General features: G+C 42.9%; 1 protein-coding gene across 3 annotated transcripts in view; it reads left to right on the top strand.

The window, feature by feature from the left end:
• DOCK5 (dedicator of cytokinesis 5) overlaps positions 1-24,226 on the top strand; it is a 217,608-nt gene that overhangs the window by 60,623 nt on the left and 132,759 nt on the right. For all 3 annotated transcript variants that reach the window (XM_059926858.1, XM_059926860.1, XM_059926857.1), the window contains exon 2: positions 225-308. In XM_059926858.1, coding sequence (XP_059782841.1) covers positions 240-308 — 69 coding nt within the window. In that variant the 5' untranslated portion in view covers positions 225-239. The remainder of the gene's footprint in view (positions 1-224; positions 309-24,226) is intronic.

Raw genomic sequence — 24,226 nt, 5'->3', positions numbered from 1 at the left:
AACATACCAGTAACGGGAGTCCAGGAGGATGCTGTCTGCTTTCCAGTGGGGGATTCACCTGAAATGGTTAAAGAGAGGGTTATTTGTTGGAGGAGTGGTTCACTAACCACTGAATGTGTTCTTTGGTGACTCGTTTTTTTTTTTTTTTTTTTAATGTGTTTGGTGACTCGTATTTTAACTGCCAACTGATGCCATCATTTCCCTCTTTTATTTCTCCTTTCCAGCGATCTATAACTACAATGCCTCTCAAGATATGGAGCTGTCCTTGCAGGTTGGAGACACGGTTCACATCCTGGAGATGTATGAGGGTAAGTCTGGATGGCCTTCTGCCAGACACGGAGCAAGGCCCAAACAGTAGAAGTTACTTATTCATAAGGCACTTAGAGCAAATATCAACGTGCTTTTACTTCTGAAGTGATGCTAGTAAAAATCCAGGAAGTGCTCAGGGTATACAGTTTTGGACTGTGGGTGATTTCAAAACAGCCAGCTGAGTGCATGAGCACAGACATGCCCAGACACCAGAATCAAAATATGTGACTCTGGGGAATTCCCTGGCGCTCCAGTGGTTAAGACTCCGTGCTTCCACTGCAGGGGGCATGGGTTCGATCCCTGGTTGGGGAACTAAGATCCTGCATGCTGCGCCATGTGGCCAAAAAAACCAAAACCAAAATATGTAACTGCATTTTGTGAGGTTTCAGTGCTGTTATACGTATGCCATCCTATTTAATTCTTATGGCAATCCTCTAAGGGTGGCAGGGCAAGGGTTTGTTTCTAATTAAGAAAAAAATATGCATTATTGACTTTCAAAAATATAGAACTCTTAAAAAATTACACAAGTTAACCCATGCTCACTTTTTTAACGTAGTTCAGAAAACTGATGTTCCGAGTAAATAAGGTGCCTCACGTCATACAACTAGTGACAGAGCCAAATGAGATGAAGCGCTGTTGATTTCCAGTGGCTTCTCATGAAGCAAGACCTTAATACATGAAAGATGCTATCTCTTCATAGGTACTGAAAATAAATAGGAAAAGCATATAATTCAACTCATATTTTAAAAGGCAAAAATATTTATTTCTTTGTAAAATTCTCTCAGATAGAATAATTAAATAAACCGATAAAAATTCAAAAAAAAAAAAAAGTGACTGGATGCAGAAGGGCCTGACGCAGCACTGGCTCCAGAGGAGACATGTGTGCCTCTGGTCTGGCGGGAGCTCGAAGGAAACCCAGCTGCTGAAGTGGCCCTTTCTTCTTAGCACTAAATGTTCCCAGACTCGGGGAGAAATGAGGGAGAGACTTACTGGTGTTGCTGAGATTCCTTCAGAGAATTAGGTCAGGACGACTCTAGGTCCGGAAAGCCTACTAGTATATATCCTGCAACTAGGTCGGGCTGGGGAGGGGGTCCCAGTTAACCTGTAAGTGGGCTGTCGGGCAGTTACCCAGGGCTCCCGGGTCATCTGAAGAGCACAGGTCATGTTTGCACCCACCCCACCCCAGGCTTCTCGCTCCAACTCAAGCTCTCTAAATCCTAACGGGCCTCATCCACGTATCCACATTTCTAATCCAAGTGCCTAGAGCACAACAAACATGTCTCTAGGCCCCCTGACATTGAGGATCAAAGCAAAGAACATTGAGGGTCCATTGATTCTCTCTGAAGATTGGGGCAGGAATGAGATGGGAACCTAGGCAGATTGTTCTCATAGGGTGAGGCTTGTTAGGACAAGAACTCTGGATTTGCAGGGTTTGGCCCCCCCATGTAAATGGTTGTGATGATGGCATGGCAAGGGTGGTCGTCTAGAACCTAGTGCGGCTTTCAAGGGCAAGGCAGACAGACACAGGATGGGGAAGAGGAGATGGGAGGTCCGAAGGAAAGGAAGTAGGGCTCGGCCATAGGAAAGCTAAGCCGTCTGCCGCATTGCACAGAAGACTCTGCTTTTACTCTTCCTCCCTTTAGTTTTAGGCAGAGGGATGGTGGTTTGCATTATCCTTCTCCCCTTCACACACTTCAGAGTGTCTTCGTGCAGCTTCTAGGGGCAGGGGAAGGGAGGGAGGGCTGCGTGGACGCTTCCCACGCTATTCTTTCTCTCCCATTTTTTTTTAAAAATAAATTTATTTATTTTATTTTTGGCTGCGTTGGGTCTTCGTTGCTGTGTGGGGGCTTTCTCTAGCTGAGGCGAGCGGGGCTACTCTTTGTTGCGGTGCACGGGCTTCTCATTGCGGTGGCTTCTCTTGTTGCGGAGCACAAGCTCTAGGTGTGTGGGCTTCAGTAGTTGTGGCTCGCGGGCTCTAGAGCGCAGGCTCAGTAGTTGTGGCACACGGGCTCAGTTGCTCCGCGGCATGTGGGATCTTCCCGGACCAGGGCTCGAACCCGTGTCCCCTGCATTGGCAGGCGGATTCTTAACCACTGCACCACCAGGGAAGCCCCTCTCTTCCGTTTTTATTCTCACCATCTTAGGTCCAGCCAAACATTGATTCCATGGCGTCACCAAGACTCTAGGGATAATCTACTTATCTTCTTTTTTTTTTTTTTTTTTCTGTTTCATCTGGATTTATTGAAAAAGTTTAAAACAATATTATTAAGATTAAGCTGTGGTGATGAACACACATACAAGACAAAAATTACTTTACCAGTATTTATTTTCTTAGTGAATTAAGTTATTTGCATTAGGAAATACTAATTTTCTTTTCTTTCTTTCTCTCTCTTTTTTTTAAATCAGTCATCAATCTTATACACATCACTGTATACATGTCAATCCCAATCGCCCAATTCAGCACACCACCATCCCCACCCCACCGCAGTTTTCCCCCCTTGGTGTCCATACGTTTGTTCTCTACATCTGTGTCTCAACTTCTGCCCTGCAAACCAGTTCATCTGGACCATTTTTCTAGGTTCCACATACATGCGTCAATATACGATATTTGTTTTTCTCTTTCTGACTTACTTCACTCTGTATGACAGTCTCTAGATCCATCCACGTCTCAACAAATGACTCAATTTCGTTCCTTTTTATGGCTGAGTAATATTCCATTGTATATATGTACCACATCTTCTTTATCCATTTGTCTGTCGATGGGCATTTAGGTTGCTTCCATGACCTGGCTATTGTAAATAGTGCTGCAATGAACAATGGGGTGCATGTGTCTTTTTGAATTATGGTTTTCTCTGGGTATATGCCAAGTAGTGGGATTGCTGGGTCATATGGTAATTCTATTTTTAGTTTTTTAAGGAACCTCCATGTTGTTCTCCATAGTGGCTGTATCAATTTACATTCCCACCAACATTGCAAGAGGGTTCCCTTTTCTCCACATCCTCTCCAGCATTTGTTGTTTGTAGATTTTCTGATGATGCCCATTCTAACTGGTGTGAGGTGATACCTCATTGTAGTTTTGATTTGCATTTCTCTAATAATTAGTGATGTTGAGCAGCTTTTCATGTGCTTCTTGGCCATCTGTATGTCTTCTTTGGAGAAATGTCTATTTAGGTCTTCTGCCCATTTTTGGATTGGGTTGTTTGTTTCTTTAATATTGAGCTGAATGAGCTGTTTATATATTTTGGAGATTAATCCTTTGTCCGTTGATTCGTTTGCAAATATTTTCTCCCATTCTGTGGGTTGTCTTTTCGTCTTGTTTATGGTTTCCTTTGCTGTGCAAAAGCTTTGAAGTTTCATTAGGTCCCATTTGTTTCTTTTTGTTTTTATTTCCATTACTCTAGGAGGTGGATCAAAAAAGATCTTGCTGTGATTTATGTCAAAGAGTGTTCTTCCTGTTTTCCTCTAAGAGTTTTACAGTGTCCCATCTTACATTTAGGTCTCGAATCCATTTTGAGTTTATTTTTGTGTATGGTGTTAGGGAGTATTCTAATTTCATTCTTTTACATGTAGCTGTCCAGTTTTCCCAGCACCACTTATTGAAGAGACTGTCTTTTCTCCATTGTATATCTTTGCCTCCTTTGTCATAGATTAGTTGACCATAGGTGCGTGGGTTTATCTCTGGGCTTTCTATTTTGTTCAATTGATCTATGTTTCTGTTTTTGTGCCAGTACCATATTGTCTTGATTACTGTAGCTTTGTAGTATAGTCTGAAGTCAGGGAGTCTGATTCCTCCAGCTCCGTTTTTTTCCCTCAAGACTGCTTTGGCTATTCGGGGTCTTTTGTGTCGCCATACAAATTTTAAGATGATTTGTTCTAGCTCCGTAAAAAATGCCATTGGTAATTTGATAGGTATTGCATTGAATCCGTAGATTGCTTTGGGTAGTATAGTCATTTTCACAATATTGATTCTTCCAATCCAAGAACATGGTATATCTCTCCATCTGTTTGTATCATCTTTAATTTCTTTCATCAGTGTCTAATATAAATTTATTTATTTAATTTATTTATTTTTGGCTGCGTTGGCTCTTCGTTGCTGTGCACAGGCTTTCTCTAGCTGCAGCGAGCAGGGGCTACTGTTGCGGTGTGTGGGCTTCTCATTTTGGTGGCTTCTTTTGTTGTGGAGCACGGCCTCTAGGTGCATGGGCTTCAGTAGTTGTGGCTCGCGGGCTCTAGAGCGCAGGCTCAGTAGTTGTGGCGCACGGGCTTAGTTGCTCCATGGCATGTGGGATCTTCCTGGACCAGGGCTCGAACCCATGTCCCCTGCATTGGCAGGCGGATTCTTAACCACTGCACCACTGGGGAAGTCCTACTTATCTTCTTGAACTCCTTTACATATTGAAACCATAGTCTCTTCAAGCCTTACTGGGTCATACAGCTTTGTCTGGGGCCAAATTAATCTACTCTACCTAGTCTTTATGGACACACATTTTTCCATTATACCAGTAAAAGGCACATTTTCAGTTTCCATGGGCTTGAAAATAATGTATATTTTACGATTACTGGGTGCAAAGTTCTATAGATGACAATTAGATTGTGATTTTGTCACTTTTTTTTTTTTCAAATTCGCTATATGCTAAACTTCTTTCTGCTTTTTCTGTTGCTGAGAGAACTGTGTTAAATCTTCCACCATGATTGCAGTTTGCGTCAGTTTACAGTGATGTCAGTTTTTTGCTTTCTGTATTCTCAGAACTGTTTTTAGGTGCATACAATTTTAGAATTGTTATATTAGACAATTCCAACTTTTAATTCCTGTTTGTAAAACTTTTTATCATTATCTTCATCTGCAGTAATGCTTTTTTCCTTAGTCTTTTTTGTCTGAAATTGCAGCCAATTCACTGGCAGTGCCAGGGCTTTCCTGACCCCACAAGGCTGTCAGAAATGCTGCTTAGCCGCTCAGGAATCTTTTCTTAATTCAGCAGATTCCCCAAGAGGAAAGCAGCCCCCAATGCTGGTCTCATCTTTCTGAGTTTGGTCTTTTTCAGATCTATACCTGGTAATTCTTTACCATGTTAGCTCCTGTGTGTGTGTGTGTGTTGTATTGTCAGGCTTTTCTAATTGACCTGCAGAGTGTGGGAGGGAAGAGCACAGAGCTGATCTGAAGTCAAGCAGATGATACCTTTTAAATACATTTTCAAAATTCTTTTTTTCATTTTTATGTGACCCCAATGTTTCTTAAAATAGTTGATTGAAACACTTTGTCCTCACATGATTCATATTAATGGTAATTTTAAGTGTGTGTATTATTTTTATTTACTGAGCAATCTCCCAATCGACCAATGAGCATTCCTAAAAGTAGCACTCCTATGGACCAAGCTAATGTGGTCACCAAGCTTGGTTGAATATAAATGTAAACACACAAACACGTCTGTTTCAAATACCTTCCGGAGCTTGAGTCCAAAAACCACAGTGCACCTAGTATATTACAACTTACACAGCGGTACACTTGCCAGAAGTGCTGGCCCAGTTGACAGTCATACAAAAAACTGTTACTTGATCACTGCTGCGTCTGGACTATGATGATCCAGGTGCTGGAGGTCCTGACAGCAAGAAGCCAATTTTCTTGTTAATTGTTACCATAAAATGCTTGGGGGGCCAGCCATAGAATTCTTTCATTTCAAAGAAGGACGTCAGGGACTTCCCTGGTGGTCCAGTGGTTAGGATTCCGTGCTTCCAAGGCAGAGGGCACGGGTTTGATCCCTGGTCAGGAACTAAGATCCCACACGCTACAAGGCATGGCTGAAAGTAAATAAATGAATGAATGAATGAATAAACGAATAATAAAATTTAAAAAAGAAGGATGTCAGTGCCCGTTCTGTAAAAGTGGACATGTGTCAGGGTGTGAATGGGGAGATTTAGAGCATGAGCTTATTCACTTCATTAACTGCCGAGTGGCAGGTCAGCTTTACAGAGATGATTATACTGGCTTAAGGTTTAAACTAGTGTTTATTTTATGGGATTAATTTTTTTAATGGTGCGTGCATTGCCAGACGCAGTGATAGGTACTTCTATCTGCTAAGTACTTTGTGTTCTTGGCTGGGTTCTCAAGTTTCTTGATTATTCAAGGCAGTTCAGGACGCAGTGAGGGCAGGAGGGCTTTGCAGACATTAAACATGATGGAAATGCTGAGTAATAACTTGTGTTCAAGCCCTCCTCCCCCATCTCCTCTTTCCTTTAAAAAAATAAACAGAGTGGAAACACCCACAGTACTGCCAGATGGAATTGAAGGGTGGTGCTGGCACCATTTCATGGCCCTGGCGTGCGGGGCGGGGGTTGTGTCTTTCAGCTTCCTGTCAGCGCTGACTCCAGGGGTCCCACCCCGCCAGACACCCTGCCTTTGAGATATTTGCATACCAGACCTGGGTGGGCTCTTCTGGTGTGGACATGAGTTCACCTTTCTGGAACCCGCACTTGAAAAATTCTTTTCTGCCCACAACAGAATTCCACTGAGGACTCTCCTTTTGCTGTTTCCCGCCCTGTGGTTGAATGAATGATTCCAAAAGTGGTAGCTCCTTGAAGGCCTGCTCCTCCTGCATCGGCAGGGCCCGTGCCTAGCATAGCTCCCAGTATACAGTAGGTGCTCAGCAAGCCTGTTGTATGAGTGAAGATAAATGGGAGACCAGGGCAAGCCTGTGGGAGCAAAGCAAGGTAGTGTGGAGAGTAAGGGGGATGGGGCCACCTCCACAGAACCCCCGATAGTACAGGGCAGGGCCGCTTTGCTCCTTCCATGAGACGCCAGCATTGCCCTGCCCTGTGCAGACCACGTGATGGATTTGGTTACCGCGTGAGCTGCTTTTTCCAGTAACGGCTTTATTGAGATAGATCTCAAATACCATCCAGTTGACCCAATTCAATAATTATTTACAAAGTACTCTGTTCACAAAGTAGGGCAACCATATCACTGTCTACTTTCAGAACATTTTCATTATCCCCAAAAGAAACCCTCTACCCATAAGTGGTTTTTACCCCCCAGCTCCAGCAGCCACCAGCCTAATTTCTGTCTCTGTAGGTCTGCCTATTCTAGACATTTCATGTAAGTGGAATCATGTAACGTGTGGTCCTTTGTGACTGTCTTCTTCTACTTAAAATGATCGGGGGCTCATCCGTGTTGTAGCATGTGTCCGTACCTCATATCTTTTTATTGCTAAATAATATTCATTGTAGGCCTAGTTCACATTTTATTTATCTATTCATCAGTCGATGGACATTTGGATTGTTTACAATTTTTAGTTATTATCAATAATGCTGCTGCCATGAACTACAAGTTTTTGTGTGGACATATGTTTTCATTTCTCTTGGGTGTATCCTTAGGAGTGGAATTGCTGGATCATATGGTAACTCTGTGTTTAACCTTTTGGGGAACTGCCAGGCTGATTGCTTGAGCTTTGGCTCCAAAACAGGAGACCACAGTGCACATGAGAGAGTTACCATTCCTCATCCCTTATCACCGTTCCTCTCTGTAATCTTGCCCCTGAACGTCATTTGTTACTAAAAATAAGGGAAGGGAGTAGAATTGACTGAGAAGCTGTATATTGCTCATTTTTTATAGACCACCAAGAATTGTTGTCCTTCAGAAACTTTTTCAGGGAACAGAAGTCCTCAAGGACTAAGACAAGTGTCCTTGCCTTTCTTCTTCTTTGGCACTGGCCTGCCTGTAATCACTGCCATGTCTTTGCTTCTTTAACCAGAAAAGAGTTGGCAGTGAGACAGCTGTTCTTCATCTGAGTGTTCTTTCCCACCCCAGATCCATGGGCATGACTGAAAAAGCACTGATACCTGGGGGAGATTCCAGTTGTGGTCATTTATTCATTCAACAGGACTCGCTGAGCAAGTATTATGCTCTTCTGTGCCAACTACATTTATTGACCACAAGAGATGTTCTAGGCATTGAGGTCACCTGAGTGACAAAATGGCAAGGTTTCTGCTCTCACAGGGTTTTCATTCAAGAGATAGACAAAACAAGTGAACAAAATATGTGAACAAAAACATTCAGATACTTATAAGTGCTATGGGGAGAAAAGGATGGTGTTATATAGACCACAGGCAGATGAAAGTGATGGAGAGTGAAAGGAGAAGGACCACGTTAGTTTGGATGGCTTTGTCCCTATCTTATCTAGGGTAACTGTCCGTGGGCAAGACATTTGAACTCTCTTTGTGTCATGGTCATTTCATCTAAAATCGGATCACTCTTTGAATTGAACGTGATTAATGAGAATGACTTGAAAAGTAAGGTTTCAGCATCCCTGCTGCCATGAAGCTCTCCTCTCCTGTAATTATCCAAATTCCAGTCACAGGTGATTTCAGGCTCAGGGTTTTTTGTTCCACCAATGGGTACTGGTTTCTTGCCTTTGATTCATATCCATTATTTAACTCATTTTCAGCTCCGTAAACCACTCACAAGCTTAAGAGAGAGGGTGACTGGTGTTAACAGTGATTTCTGGGGGTAAACATAACACAATTGGCTCCTGTTGGAAATAACAAAATGAGATAATGTCTCAAAGGCGTTCCAAGCTCTGCAGAGGCAGGTACGGCATAAAGTTTTATATTATTTCAGTGTAATTTGTTAAAGACCCAGAGGAGAGCACAAATGATTGTATTGGAACCAGAGGAAACAGGCAATCCTGAAAAGTTGAAATAAAAAGGAGCATTTGTCTGTATACAGGAGGTTCCCAACATATATATTTCTTCTGTGTGGAATGAGGCCAGTTTTGAAATGCACCTTAATCAAGAAATCCACTACCTTATGATATGAAAAGATATAGACATGGATTATGACTTGGGCTATACATGTTTTGAGTCTCATCTTTATAAAGCAAGCTTTTTTGAGTAAGCACAGAGGGCAGTATTATGATGGGTAGGTAAAGTTACATGGCACTAAATTTTAGCTCCGTAGCTGACAAAACTTTCTAACAGAGGCATAAAAAAGAAGAGAGTGTATTTGAGGAGTTTTTTCTAAGAGGCTTAATAGGCATCTTTCTGAGATGCGGTATTAAGAACCCTCCATTGGAAAAGGGAGCCCTCCTACACTGTTAGTGGAAATGTAAATTGGGGCAGCCACTATGGAAAACAGTATGGAGGTTCCTCAAAAAACTAAAAATAGAATTACCATATGATCCAGCAATCCCACTCCTGGGCATATATCCAGACAAAACTATAATTCAGAGAGATACACGCACCCTTATGTTCATAGGAGCACTATTTACAATAGCCAAGGAATGGAAGCAGCCTAAATGTCCATCAACAGAGGAATGGATAAAGAAAACGTGGTACATATATACTATGGAATACTGCTCAGCCATAAAAAAAGAATGAAATAATGCCATTTGCAGCAACATGGATGGACCTAGAGGTTATCATACGAAGTGAAGTAAGTCAGAAAGACAAAGACAAATACCATAGGATATCACTTATATGTGGAATCTAAAATACGACACAAATGAACATATCTACAAAACAAAAACAGACTCACAAATACAGAGAACAGACTTGTGGTTGCCAAGGGGGAGGGGAGTGGGGGGAGGAAGGATTGGGAGTTTGGGGTTAGCAGATGCAGACTATTATATATAGAATGGATAAACAACAAGGTCCTACTGTAGAGCACAGGGGACTATATTCAATATCCTGTGATAAACCATAATGGAAAAGAATATGAAAAAAGAATTTATATGTGTATAACTTTACAGCAGAAATTAACACAACATTGTAAATCAACTATACTTCAATAAAATTAAAACAGAAAAAGAACCCTCCATTGGATCCCATGATACAGTAAGGTCCTATCAAACCTTTTCAAAACGTCTGATTTGAGAAGTTGTATTGTCACCTCCTACTATCCTGTGCAACAGTGAGTCAGCCTGGCAGTCTTGTCTTCCCTTTATTGTTCCTCTTTTCTATTCACTTCCTTCTCTCTTTGATCAGCCATGCCCAATGACCATAAAACTAGTGAGAGACAAAATCAAAATTGATTTTAAAAAGTCAGTTCTTAACACCATGTGTAAAAGTTTACTGGGTTTAAGCTGAAATAAGGCATTCGATGTATTTGTACCTTTCATTTACTTTTGTTACCCCATTAGTCAAGATAATTGAAACTTTATTGTAATTCAGAATCCATAACCTCACCGTGTTCTAGTTAGAAAAACAACTGCCTTTCTCAAGCGTAAATGGCAGTGAGCCCAACAGCTTGGATTTTACGACAAGCATTGTGTGCAAACATTTTGGCTCGAGTCTTGAACGCAAGGTAGGCCTTGTGGCATTTTGGTGAGTGTGCCGGTCACTTCCCACAGCTGTTTGACCTTTACCTTAAGGACAGCTGGTCAGCTACTACTCCTGGAGACACATGTTCCCGAGATGTGTTTTTCCATAGATGTGTGTGGCAGTAGGAGGGTGTTTACAAAAAAAAAAAAACTAATTAAAAAGTAGAGCTGGTGAAAAGTCTCATCTCAGGTTTAATCTTTTAAAATTTTTATTAGAGTATAGTCAATTTACAATGTTGTGTTAGTTTCAGACATACAGCAAAGTGAATCCGTTATCCATATACGTATATCCACTCTTTTTTAGATTCTTTTCCCATATAGGTCATTACAGAGTATTGAGTAGAGTTCCCTGTGCTCTGCAGTAGGTCCTTATTAGTTACCTATTTTTTATATAGTCGTGTGTATATGTCAGTCCCAATCTCCTAATTTATCCCTCCCCCCACCTCAGGTTTAATCTTATCCAGAAGAGAATGCCTTCTCCTGTTTTTCCTTTTGAGATACATTCGAATGTTCTTCTAAAATTCCATCTTGAAAATTTGTGTTATTTGCGTCTAGGCAAGTGTAGAATCTTCGAGGATCAGGTTCGGAACCGTCTTCTGAGTGGAGACTTTATTCGGTTACTTCGTCGTGAACTGGTACTTGGCGTTGGCCCGTTTGGGCCGCGGCCCACGTGCTGAAGGAGGCAAGCTCAGCCTGAAAGCAGAGGTGTACTGGGGGTGCTGTAGAGGAAGGTTCTCGCGAGGAAGGCTCTGGTTTCGGTCTCCAAGGGATCTTGGTGGTATCAAGGGGTCCAGAAGGCGGCAAAGTCATGAGCAGGCTCCTTGCATCCCAGGCACGTACATGCCCACTCAGGCCGTCTTCTCACCTCTGAATGCTGGACATTCACATTACTTGGCATGTAATTTTTTTTTTTTAATAGATCTTTATTGGAGTATAATTGCTTCCCAATACTGTATTAGTTTCTGTTGCACAACAAAGCGAATCAGTCATGTGCACGCACACTGGCATGTAACTTTTATCAAAAGTGCCTTAGGTGTCTCATCCCCATTGCAACATATAGCCCATCAAACCGTCGTGGGACTGGGGAAGACTCTGGAGGGTTCGTGGAAAGAAAAAGGCCTAGAGGAAAGTTCAAAATTGATTGAGGGCAAATTGGAATTAGATATTTCTCCTCTTGCCTATATCTGGAGAGAGAAGGATAAATAGATGCCTCTGCTCTGCTCATGGTAATGTCAGTAATTTATGATCTTTAAAAGCATATAAGGAGGCCTAGGCGTCATAAATATTAACCCTCTGCTAGAGCACCCCCATTTTATTCAACCCACGGAGGCAAATCATTCCATAGAAAGTGTTGTAGGAGCAGGAAACTCGCTACCTGTAAAACTTATGTGCTACAAAGGAGTCTTACAAAAGCTCGAGAACATCACTTCTTTTCCTGGCCTCACCTCCATGTATAATTCAGGCAACACCTACACCTGCATGTATAATTCAGGCTACACCTAGGGAGGGGACAAGGCAAGACAGGAAAGATTCTCGTTGAAGATTATTCGTCTAACCCTTATATTCTGTATAGGCATCCTCAATGATTGTCTTTTGAACAAGAGTATTAAATGTGTGTGCCTTTCACTTTGACAAATGAAATAGATTTTAAACAGCTGTACCTAGCAATTTAGCCTGTCTTTTAAATGACAGGAACAATGTACACTAAATTCCTAACCTTGAATGCTTGTTTAGTTTTCACCATGCGGGAATAAGAACCTGTTGATATAGTTGGAAATGAAGGATATGGGTCAGGGGGACTTTTTCTTCTTTAATATGTGTTACTGGCAGATTCATTGCCCACTGAGTGTTTAACCAGGCCTTAGAGTCACCTATTCTGGTGACCTTTGAGTTCTCCTTAGGCAGTATCCAGTCTCTGCTCAGGCCCTGGGGTGTTCGGCACCGTGTTTCTTGGTTGTTGTAGCCACTGTCATATGGTTTTTCTATCGCCCAAGTTGTTTCTTCTACTTTTTCTTGTTCTCGTTCCCTTAAAGTCATGTTTTCTACCCTTTTCTTTGGGCAGGGAACTTATTCTGTTGGAAAATAAAAGTATGTCTTCTTATCAGCCCCGAGGGCTCTGGGGAGAAGCTACCCCCAGCACGATTCCAGCTTCTGCTACGTTTGTCATTGGTAATTTAATAATAATTTAGAGAGGTTCTGCTCCTCCTTCCAGAGAGCACAGATGCGTGCCTCAGAAAACAAATGAATGAGAACTCCATATAGAGTCTCCTACTGTCATCAGCATAGGAAGCAGATGACGGCCCTAAGAGTAGGAGCCGGTCCCTGGATTATGTCCTGGGGTCCTCACCATTCCAACTTTGGCGTTTTCCATTCCTCTACGTGCCAGGCATTGAGCGAAGGGCTTTCATGTACTGCATCTCAGTGCTTACAATCCTGGGAGATCAGTTACCGATGCTTGTTTAATAAATGTGAATATCAAGGTTAGGAAACTTGAAGACATTCACACAGCTATGAAATGGCAGAGCTGTGATTCCCACCCAGGGTCCCATGGAATCCAAGGAGAGTGCGCTTTCCACGTCCCGAGGCCTTTGAGGAAATGACACTTCTATTTTGGACATAACGGACAGTTTTCCACAGTGGGGTAGGTTCTTTTGCGGTTTTTTTAAAAAAAATTAATTTATTTATTTATATATTTATTGGCTATGTTGGGTCTTCGTTTCTGTGCAAGGGCTTCCTCTAGCTGCGGCAAGCGGGGGCCACTCTTCATCGCGGTGCGCGGGCCTCTCACCATCGTGGCCTCTCCCGTTGCGGAGCACAGGCTCCAGACGCGCAGGCTCAGTAGTTGTGGCTCACGGGCCCAGTTGCTCCGCGGCGTGTGGGATCTTCCCAGACCAGGGCTCGAACCCGTGTCCCCTGCATTGGCAGGCAGATTCTCAACCACTGCGCCACCAGGGAAGCCCCTTCTTATGTGTTTTGATTGGCTATCAGACGAGTCTCCCGTCACCCCAAATGTATCAGGGTGAGCTCTTTCTGGACTTACTTCCCTCCGTGGCTCGTCCATGCAAACTAGTCACTCTGGCCAGCGGTCTCCTCCCTGCCCTCCGAGCTCAGCACGTGCTTGGACCCGCTTCAGCCCCGGTGCTGAGTGCCTCATCTGCCCTCCACACACATCTCCTCCCCGGCCAGTTTTCAACAGCTGGCTTCCTCCGAGCAGGTAGGCATGTCTGTTTTCGGGGAGCAGAGCAGAATCATTCCCCCCCCAGAGAGATTGGTCCCCCTCCTGCAACCCACACGCTCCAGGGAAGCATGACGGAGGCGGTGGGCAACCGTTACGGACAGTCTGTCCAAGCCTCTTAGGTGTGGCAGGTGGGTCGGGGAGGATGAGATAAGCAGAGAGGTCTCTGGAAGTGTCTCTGACCCCCCAGCCCGTGGCAGTCTCTCCCTCCCTGCGTGTCTGTGGATGTATAGCTCGGGTCCGCAGCTGTGCCCTCCCATCTGAGTTAGTAAATAGGGCACGTGGATCGGACCCAGTGGTCTTTGGCTCTGACGCTCTGGGAAGGTCGCACGTGGTTCATATTCTTCCTCTTGCTTCTGATGTTTTGCCACCAGGACTCTTAATGCTGTCACCACTCTTGGGTTCCACCTCTGCTTCTGTCACTGCTTGTCTTATCACACCCCTGGCGGTGTCTCCTCACCCCTGGCTGTCCGGGTCCACAAAGTGGGGCCCTGCGGTTCACGTTTGGAGTCTAACGCTGTAGTCTCACACTTTCACTTTTAAGAGGCATTCCACTGAGGAACTTGGAGCAGGTGTCTAGGGGACCAGGTGGAAGGGGTCTTAGGTTCAGGGCGGGGTCACACTGGAGGGCTTTCCTCACTTCAGCTGATTCATCCTCTGAGCGAAGGCTCACGTATTTCCAGCGCCTCTGCCCGGGATGAGTTTCCTATCTTACTGGAGCCTCCCTCCCTCCTTCATCTCTCGCCTCTAATCTCAGTGTCCTTCTCAGGCAGCTTAGGTGGTTTCATGGAAAAAGCAGTCTGCACTGAAATTCCAGAAATCCTGGTTAACTAGACAGGCAAGTTTATATCTCCCCCCTTACCTGTGTGTCTCTGTTTTACTAGCAATTAGATTAGAAGGTCTTCCAGATCAGGAGTTGGGGTTTATTAGAGGCCCAAACTCCTTGAGTGAGGCCCCCCCACCAGAGCCCAGCATAGTTCCTTATAAAAGCGAGACTCCTTCAATGTATCTTTTTTTTTTTTTAAATAAATTTATCTATCTATCTAGTTATTTATTTATTTTTGGCTACTTTGGGTCTTCGTTGCTGCATGCGGGCTTCTCTTGTTGCGGAGCATGGGCTCTAGGCGTGCGGGGTTCAGTAGTTGTGGCACACGGGCTCAGTATTTGTGGCTCACGGGCTTAGTTGCTCCGCGGCATGTGGGATCTTCCCAGCCCAGGGCTCGAACCCGTGTCCCCTGCATTGGCAGGCGGACTCTTGACCACTGTGCCACCAGGGAAGTCCCCTTCAATGCATCTTGCTTGATGAAATGATACCTCACCCACAAACCTGTACCCCTTTCTCATCCATCTTACAAATATTGGTGTGATGATAACAAAACCAATAGAAGAATAAGGTACAGCAAATTCATTGCTACTACTGAGAAAACTACATGTTGCATCCATTCATTTTGGCTTGCTTGAACTGGTTGTATAAGTTAGAGAAACGGACCACAGAAGATGGGAATTAGAGCCAAGAGCCAAAAGGACGAACGGCTGCCAGGATTACTTTGCTTTAGAAAAGAAAGAAAGAAAAAGCCATATCTAGAAAATTGAAAGGGAATGGGCAAACCAGAGTCAGTAGGTTGATTAGACTGGAGGAAATTCTTTCCTCCCTCTCACTGAGCTTCAGGGATGTCTGTGAGGTCACAGAGAGATTCCCAGTTTTGTGGGGGACGTTTGGGTATGTCACCCCTCCGTTCTGTTGGCCGTGACTTGGATCCACTCCTCCCGCTGGTCCACTGCCTGGACCAGGTGTCTCCGTTTGTCTAAGGAGGTGTGTGCTGGTTGAAAGGAGAAGTCTTACCATCACCATCCATGGTAGGCAACCAGAGCAAACCTCTCTCTGCCTGTTAGCTATGGAGTTAGATTTTATGAGGTGAGGAAATGGGGGAGGAAAAAGGAATGTTTTGGTGGAAGGATGTTTGAGAGATCAAAGCCTTAATTACTTGAAATTAATAGTTGAAGAAATGGAGTCCCGCAGAGCTAGTGAGCACAGAACCAGGATGGAGACCCAGGCCTTTTGATTTCAACGAATCTTCCTTATAAGGAGCAGTGCCTCTTCTTTTCTGGCCTCCTGGGCAGGTGCTCGGGCCCCACCCCCTCTGCCTACTGGGCACAGGATTCCCGGGAGAGAGGTGAAGGGTGTCTCAGACCTTGCAGTCAGATCTCACCCCAGAGGAGCAGATTTTAGTGGACCTTCTATCAGTCTATTCCATCCATGGCCACTAGCTCTGGGAGTTCTCTTTCTCATTAATATATTCATCAGAAGTTTATTGAGTGTCTGCTGTGTGCCAGGTACCACAAAGACAGGTCTCTTTCTTGTTCATTCAAGAAATGAAAGATGGAAACCACACCTCTTTCTTTTCTGCTGACTTGCCGTGCTTGTGCACGTGGGGTTTATGTTGAGAGGATTCTGTGGCCAAGCTTCCCTCCTCTGAGAGGCAGTGCCTTGAGCAAGTGTCCCATTTGCCATCCCCCCAGCAGGGGAGCTGAGGAGGCAGCGAACTATGAACTGGGCAGTAGGAGACCTGTGCTCGGACCCCCAGCTTAGCTAGTAAGTCACCGCTTGACTTTGGACAACCTTTTCAGTTCCTTGCCTGTGTTTCCTCTTTTTGAGGTGAGGGTGTTAGGTTTCCGTGAACTCTGAGTTCTTTGGAGCTCAGACTTCCAGCAGTTACTGGATGCGCCTGTCTCAAAGGCACAAAATTGATCAGATCATTAACCCAGATGGCTGATTTGTCTCACAAAAAGGTACAAGAGAATAGAATCGTCTTTTACTGTCTTTGCATCCCTCCACTTTCTGCCTTTGAACTTAAGTTTCAAAAGCCTCACTGAGATGGTCCTTGCATTCAGAAGGTGGACATCCTGAACCCCCAGGGCTCTGTGCTGCCTTCAGATAAAGATGCAACAACCAAGCCGGCTGTCCCGGGAGGGGTTTGCACCCAGTGTGGCTACTTCCCAGCTTCCCTAGAGGGAGGGACCTCAGCCATCTCTCCGAGGGACACTTACTGGGGATGGGAGGGCAGGCTGTGGCCATGGAAACCTGACAGGCTTACCTGGTCCACGAGGGATGGAACTTTGACCTTGGCCTAATTAACTGTGCTTCACCCAGGGAGCTACCAGGCCAGTGACACTTAAAAAAACAACAGGATTTAACACCTGCTTCTCCTTTATGGACCCACCCTTGACACACACACAGTGAGGGTACATAGAAACAACGGCTCCCCATCTGTTTCTTGCCTTTAATTCCCGGGAAGTCAAAAGTTATTTATTTATGATTGCACAACAGTGTGAATGTGTTTAATGCCAATGAACTGTATACTTAAAAATGGTTAAAATGTTAAATTTTATGTTATATATAATTTACCATAATAAAAAAATAATTTATTGATGGAGGGGGCGGAGAGGAAACAAATTTATCCTGCGACTGCAAAATGAGGAGAGATTTTGCAAAATGCTCCATGCCTTACACATCTAAATGGTGCTTTTATGGTTCAAAAAGATCTTCAGAGTCCCGGGTCAGTAATTGCCTTCAGCATATTCATACCCTTCCCTTTGTGTGCCAGTGTCTCCAAGCATTACCATTAAAGGGCCTTTTGTAGCCACATAGCACAGGGAGATCAGCTGGGTGCTTTGTGTTCACCTAGAGGGTTGGGATAGGGAGGGTGGGAGGGAGCCGCAAGAGGGAGGGGATATGGGGATGTATGTATATGTATAGCTGATTCACTTTGTTATACCGCAGAAACTAACACACCATTGTAAAACAATTATACTCCAATAAAGATGTTAAAAGAAAAAGGGCCTTTTGTATTTCATTATTTGTTTACGATCTATTTCCTTCTCCCTTGAAGACAGTGTCTGGCGGCTGGGGTTGAATAAATGTTTTTATGTATAATAAATGAGTGACCACATTAGCAATGTGAATCTTCAGCTCCAGTTGCTTGTCCGCAGAGAGAATTTTCTAACCACATACACTGAAGTAACCCCACCTCCACTTGTCACTCTTTTTTTTTTTTTACTCGAAGTATAGTTGATTTACAGTGCTGTCTTAGTTTCAGGTGTACAGCAAAGTGATTCATTTAAACATACATATACTTACGTATGTATTTATTCTTTTTTCAGATTCCTTTCCCTTATAGGTTATTATAAAATATTGAGTAGAGTTCCCTGGGATATATAGTAGGCCCTTGTTGGTTATCTATTTTATATATAGTAGTATGTAATGTTAATCCCAAACTCCTAATTTATCCCTCCCTCCAAGCTTTCCCCTTTGGTAACCATAAGTTTGTTTTCTATGTCTGTGAGTCTGTTTCTGTTTTTGTAAACAAGTTCATTTGCATCGTTGTTTTAGATTCTGCATGCATATGATATTTGTCTTTCTCTGTCTAACTTACCTCACTTAGTACGATAATATCTAGGTCCATCCATGTTGCTGCAAATGGCATTATTTCATTCTTTTTTATGGCTGAGTAGTATTCCATTGTATATAAATACCACATCTTCTTTATCCATTCTTCTGTCGATGGACATTTAGGCACATCTTGGCTATTGTAAATAGTGCTGCAGTGAACATTGGGGTGCATTGTCACTCCTTCCTTCATAACTTTTAGCCCTTTATGAAATGACTTTATTCATAGCCTTGTGTGTTCACATGTATATGTTTTTCTCTTCCTGTTATAAAATAAGACCAAGAAGGATGGAGATGTTGTAGGTCTTGCTCTCCTAAGCATCTGTTTGTTGAATGAATAAATGAATCTCCAATGTGTGTTGAACTTTTGGAAATAGCAGGACTCGTTCAGAATCAGTTTTGGAGCGCAAAGTGAGTAAGATTAATACTGTCATTGGGGAGGCACAAAACAAAGTAAAAGCAGTGGAGAAATTGGAGTAAAAGCTTTGATTTTTCACACGTGACTCAAACTGGTTTCAAGGTAGTTTCCAACAAGAATATTCAGTAATATTTGAGCAATGCCTTTATGGTTGAATTCTGTGTCACTTTGAGTTGGATACTTTGTCATGTTCATTTGCTAGTGTACATTTGTCATGGTTTTTAGAAATTGCAGTAAAATGTATATACAGTGAAATGCACTCAGGTATACAATTCAAGGAGTTTTAACAAATGAATATACCACATGTGCCTAATACTCAAGTCAAGATATAGAATATTTCCTGTGCTCCAGAAAGTTCCCTATCACCTTCTTCCATATAATTCCCACTCCCAAAAGACAACTACTGTTCTAATTTAGATCACCATGGATTGATTAGTTTGTCTGCTCTTCAACTTTATATAAATGGAATTATGCGTGTCTGTTGTGTTTGGTTTCTTTTATTCAACATAATGTTTTTTAGGTTCACCCATGATGTTGCTTATAACTGTAGTTCATTCCATTTTATTGCCAACTAATATTCCATTACATGAATATCCACAGTTTGTCGATACTCTATTGATGTACATTTTGCCGGGTTCCAGTTTTGGGCTATTAAGAATGCTTTGATAAGTATTCTCGTAAAGTATTCTTATAGATACAGGTTTTCATTGATCTTGAGGAAATACTTAGGAGTGTGGGGATATTTCTGGATCATAGGTCATGTGTATCTTTAATCTTAAAAGAAACTTCCAGTAATGTAAGAGAGTTACAATTAGCCATATCCAGTCATTTTTAAATTTAGCTATTCTGGTGGGTGTATAATAGTATCTCATGTCTTTTTTTTAAGTATATTTGCATTAAGTAAAATTCACCCATTGAGTGTAGTTCAGCAGGCTTTTTGACAAATGCATGCAATCGTGAAACACCACCCCAATCCAGAGATAGGACAGTTCTGTCAGCCCCCCAGAATTCTCCTGTGTCCCTTTGTAGTCAAATCCACGCCACCCTCAACCTTGATCTATTTTCTTTCCCTATTTTGTGCCTTTGCCTAGTCCTGGCTTACCAAGAAGTGTATGCAGTGTATTTTTTAAAAATTTTGTCATTGTCATAAATGATATAGTTTTAAAAGTGAAGTCATTTCTACAAAGTTTATAATGAAAAACAACAGTCCTTTCCCAATTCCTCTTGGTTTCTGATTCCATTTTCAGCTCCTTCAGCCAATTTTGTGATATATGCCTTTTTCATTTCTAAATAACATGCCTCTATTACTTGCTATTTCCATTTTTATTTTTATTTATTCACTGCTCTTTATGGAAGGTAAGGATTTTCTTCTCTTATACTCCTCACCAAGCACACATATACCTATTTGTCCCTAATGGAGCTCTCCCAATATAGATATTTCATAATTTTTTTGTTTTTTTAAAAATAGTTATTATTTAGATTATTGTGCCCATGGGGTATAAGCAAGCAGAACCTATCCATGTACCTTGATAACATTTCCTTTCTTGAATAATAGGTGTTTCTAGAGGTGTTATTTCTTTTTTCTCGGTTCTCTGTGGACCTACCTCTATTTCATAGCCAGACTTTCTGACAAAATCATTTGCCTCCCTCTAATATGTTCAGACAAATGAGATAATTTCACAGTTCCATTTATTTCCTTGGATTTGTTCCTCATGGAATCCTCTGTCCTCTGGCTTCAGTTTGGTCTGGATGCTCTCTGGGCCAGTTCCAGGGCTTCTTTCTGAGATCTCCATCAGCTGTATCAGGGCCAGAAAAATAGAAACTAAATAGGTATTTCAGCAGAGCTAGGGCTAATATGCATGTGTGTATAAATTACAGATTAACACCTCTATGAATTTTGACCTCTGTACGCATTTTGAAAGTCATGAGTACATGGGGATACCTTCAATTCCAACTCAGCGTCACAGAGTTCATTCCAGTTTTTTCTCTTTCTGTACTTGTAACTCCCTTATGTGACAGCAGGAAGCCTGGCTTCCACTACTTCTAATATGTTTGTGTACTTGGTCAATTCCCCTGCATGTAACCCCTCCCCATCTTCATTACCACCTTCTCCCACGTGGACGGCTTCCTCACCTCTGATAACCTGTGGCAGCCCACCCCCGCCCCAAGTCTTGTGTGGATGGCCTTCTCCTCACCCCACTCAGGCTCCAATGCCCCATGTGAGCCCCACACGCCCACATGGATGCATACCTGGTTCTGCTTGGGCTCTGACAGCCCATGCCAGCCTGGTCCCGTGTGGAGCCTCCCACCCACACCTTTGCAGATGCCTAAGTTGCCCCATCCCACCTAATAGCTCAGGGCTCACTTGTTCAGGATGGGAAGCAGAAGACCAAATAGGTCTCCTGACTCTTGTCTCCTATTCCCCAGTGTTTTTCTTTTTTCAGTCTTCTCCTACTAAAGAAGAATACTGTCCACTCATTTGCTTACACCCAAGACCTAAGTACCCTTGAGTATTTGCCTTTCCTCCCCTAGTTAATGGCTAGTCCCAGCTAAATCATGAGCAACTCTTATCGATTCAAAATAGGTCCTCCATCTTTTCATCTCTCCCCATTTTCGCTGTACCTGCCAGTATCCTCACTGGTGTCCTTTCTCCACCGTGTCTCACCTCGACAATCCATTCTTATAGAGCAGCCAGCGTGATCTTTTAAAAGTGTGAGGCATGATGTCATTTAGAACCTTCCCGGGGATTCCCCTTGTGCTTAGGATAAAACCCCAGTTCCTCCATGGTCCATGATACCTATGTGTGTGGTGCACGGTAGCAACACCAGGGGAACTTTTTAGAAGCATGGGCCCCACCTGAGTCCAGTAAAATCAGAGTATTTGGAGATGTGGCCCAGGCATCGGTATTTTGAATCTAATAGGCAGTCAGGGCCCAGAATCATGCCTCCCTCTGACCACCGTCTTGTTGCTGTCTCCTCTTTCGTGACTGGTTCCATTTAGCTTCTCACAGTGGCCTTTCCTTGGTCACCTTATGTGACATCATGTCCCATGTTTACTAAGCATTTTCTGCCATGTGCTCTCCTTGAGTGCTTCTTCCTGGCACTGTCATTCTCTGAGATCATCATATATCTATCTATATATGTATGTATTTTCCATTAGAGTGTAATCTTCATGATGACTCTTGCTCTCCACTGCATCGTGGTATCTAAACCTAGTGCTTGATAAATATTTGTTGAATGGTTGCATGTAGAGGGGGCGAGGAGCCGAGTAAGGGACCTGTCCTGTGGGAGCCAGAAAGTGGGCAGTGGCCAGAGATGCATCTGGACAGGTGAGGTGAAATGGAGCAGGTGATGGAGTCTTGGCTGATGGAGATGATCTGAGAAACCAGATAAAGTAAGCGACTTTGACAATGGAATTAAGGACTCTCTGATATTTTTAAATTGGAGAGGCCAGATTTTTATTCTGGAATGAGGCAGTCCCAGGAAAACAGAAATGACTTTTCCTGAACCGAAGAGCAACCCTTAGCGTAGAATCACTTTTGATGTTCCACATGGTTGCTGGAAGCTTACTTTTTTGAGACGGTCATTTCACCTAATTATAAGTGAGACTAGTCCTCTGGACTCACCATCCCCCCACCATTTCCTTCAGTTTCTAACTTAAGAAAGCATCTGAGATTCTGACCAGTTCACACAACTCATTGATTATAGCTGCTTGTTGATATGCATTCAGTAGCATACCATATTGAACTGTAATTATCTTGCTTTAAATATTGGGATTAATTGGAAAATCATGTTCTTGCTTGTATCACAACCCCGGATGGTAATGTGGAAATGAGCAGACCTACTCTTGGACTATTACTAATCCCTTGCATTTAAGCTATTGAATTCATGGAGTCCTGACAGTCTATGATGAAAACTCCAGAAATAGACAGTGTTCTGCTACTACCTAATGCCAAGGAACGTGAGCGTTCACTTTTGTAAAATTCAGCGTGGTAATTTTGAGCCTTTAGATAGGGGTTATGCACACACCACAATTCTAGAGAAGACTTTGAGGTAAAAAATAGGAGGTAAAAAAAAAAAAAGTTTTCAAAAACGACAGGTTTTGGAAGTATAATTCTGTGATGGATAGCTGTGCAAAAACATTATTGACAAAAGTACAGATAAATTCCCCTCTGAAAGTGGACCCAGTCTGTGTTGTAACATCTTGGGTTTATAGGACATAGAGAGATGAAAACTGCTTGAAAGAGACTAAAGTCTTGTTTCTCAGCTTGCCTCCCCCTTCCCAGCCCAGGATGGAGTTGAAGCCATTTATTCACGCAAAAGTATTTTCCTTTCTTTTAATAAGTTTATTTAATTTTATTTTTTATTTTTGGCTGTGTTGGGTCTCCGTTGCTGTGCGTGGGCTTTCTCTAGTTGTGGTGCGCGGGCTTCTCATTGCTGTGGCTTCTCTTGTTGCAGAGCACGGGCTCTAGGCGCGTGGGCTTCAGTAGTTGCGGCTTGCGGGCTCAGTAGTTGTGGCTCACGGGCTCTAGAGTGCAGGCTCAGTACCTGTGGCGCACGGACTTAGCTGCTCCGCGGCATGTGGGATCTTCCCGGACCAGGGCTCGGACCCGTGTCCCCTGCCTTGGCAGGCGGATTCTTAACCACTGCGCCACCAGGGAAGTCCCGCAAAAGTCATTTTCACATGTTAGCAGAACCAAGCAAGTGTGTATAGATGGGTGAAGACTCTTGAGGCCTGGGAGAATTGTTTGGTGTGGGTATAACTGGATCTCGTGTGCATTTTGGCATCTTAAATTGGGAGCAGTGTTTTCCTGTTCAGATATCTTTTTGTCAACCATGGGCCTTGATGCAAACCTATAACCAGTTCACAGCATAATACCCCATTCTAACTGGTAAAAAATAGCAAAATCCTTAACATGTGTGAATACTGACAGTTTAAAATTTGTGAAAATATTAATAAATCCATGCTCAAAGAAGGTAAATTCAACTCTCTGCTTTAACATATCCAAAATAGATTGCATGTCCAGTGTTCGATGATTTTATATAGAACAAATTACAAGAGAGTTCTAGAATGCTATTAACAGCTGCCTGAAGTATTTTTTTAATTTTTTTTTTATTGAAGTGTAGTTGATTTACAATGTTGTGTTAGCTTCTGGTTTACAGCACAGTGATTCAGTTATATATGTTCTTTTTTGTATTCTTTTCCATTATAGTTTATTACAGGATATCGGATATAGTTCCCTGTGCTATACAGTAGGACCTTGTTGTTTATCCATTCTATATATAGTAGTTTGCATCTGCTAATCCCAAACTCCCAATCCATCACTCCCCCATCCCCCTCCCCCTTGGCAACCACAAGTCTGTTCTCTATGTCTGTGAGTCTGTTTCTGTTTTGTAGATAGGTTTATTTGTGTCGTATTTTAGATTCTGCATATAACTTAGTATGATCATCTTTAGGTCCATCCATGTTACTGCATTATGGCTGAGTAGTAGTCCACTGTATATATG

The sequence above is a fragment of the Balaenoptera ricei genome, chromosome 6, assembly GCF_028023285.1.
Source record: "Balaenoptera ricei isolate mBalRic1 chromosome 6, mBalRic1.hap2, whole genome shotgun sequence".
Classification (NCBI taxonomy): Eukaryota; Metazoa; Chordata; class Mammalia; order Artiodactyla; family Balaenopteridae; genus Balaenoptera; species Balaenoptera ricei.
This window is presented reverse-complemented; position numbering and strand designations above follow the sequence as displayed.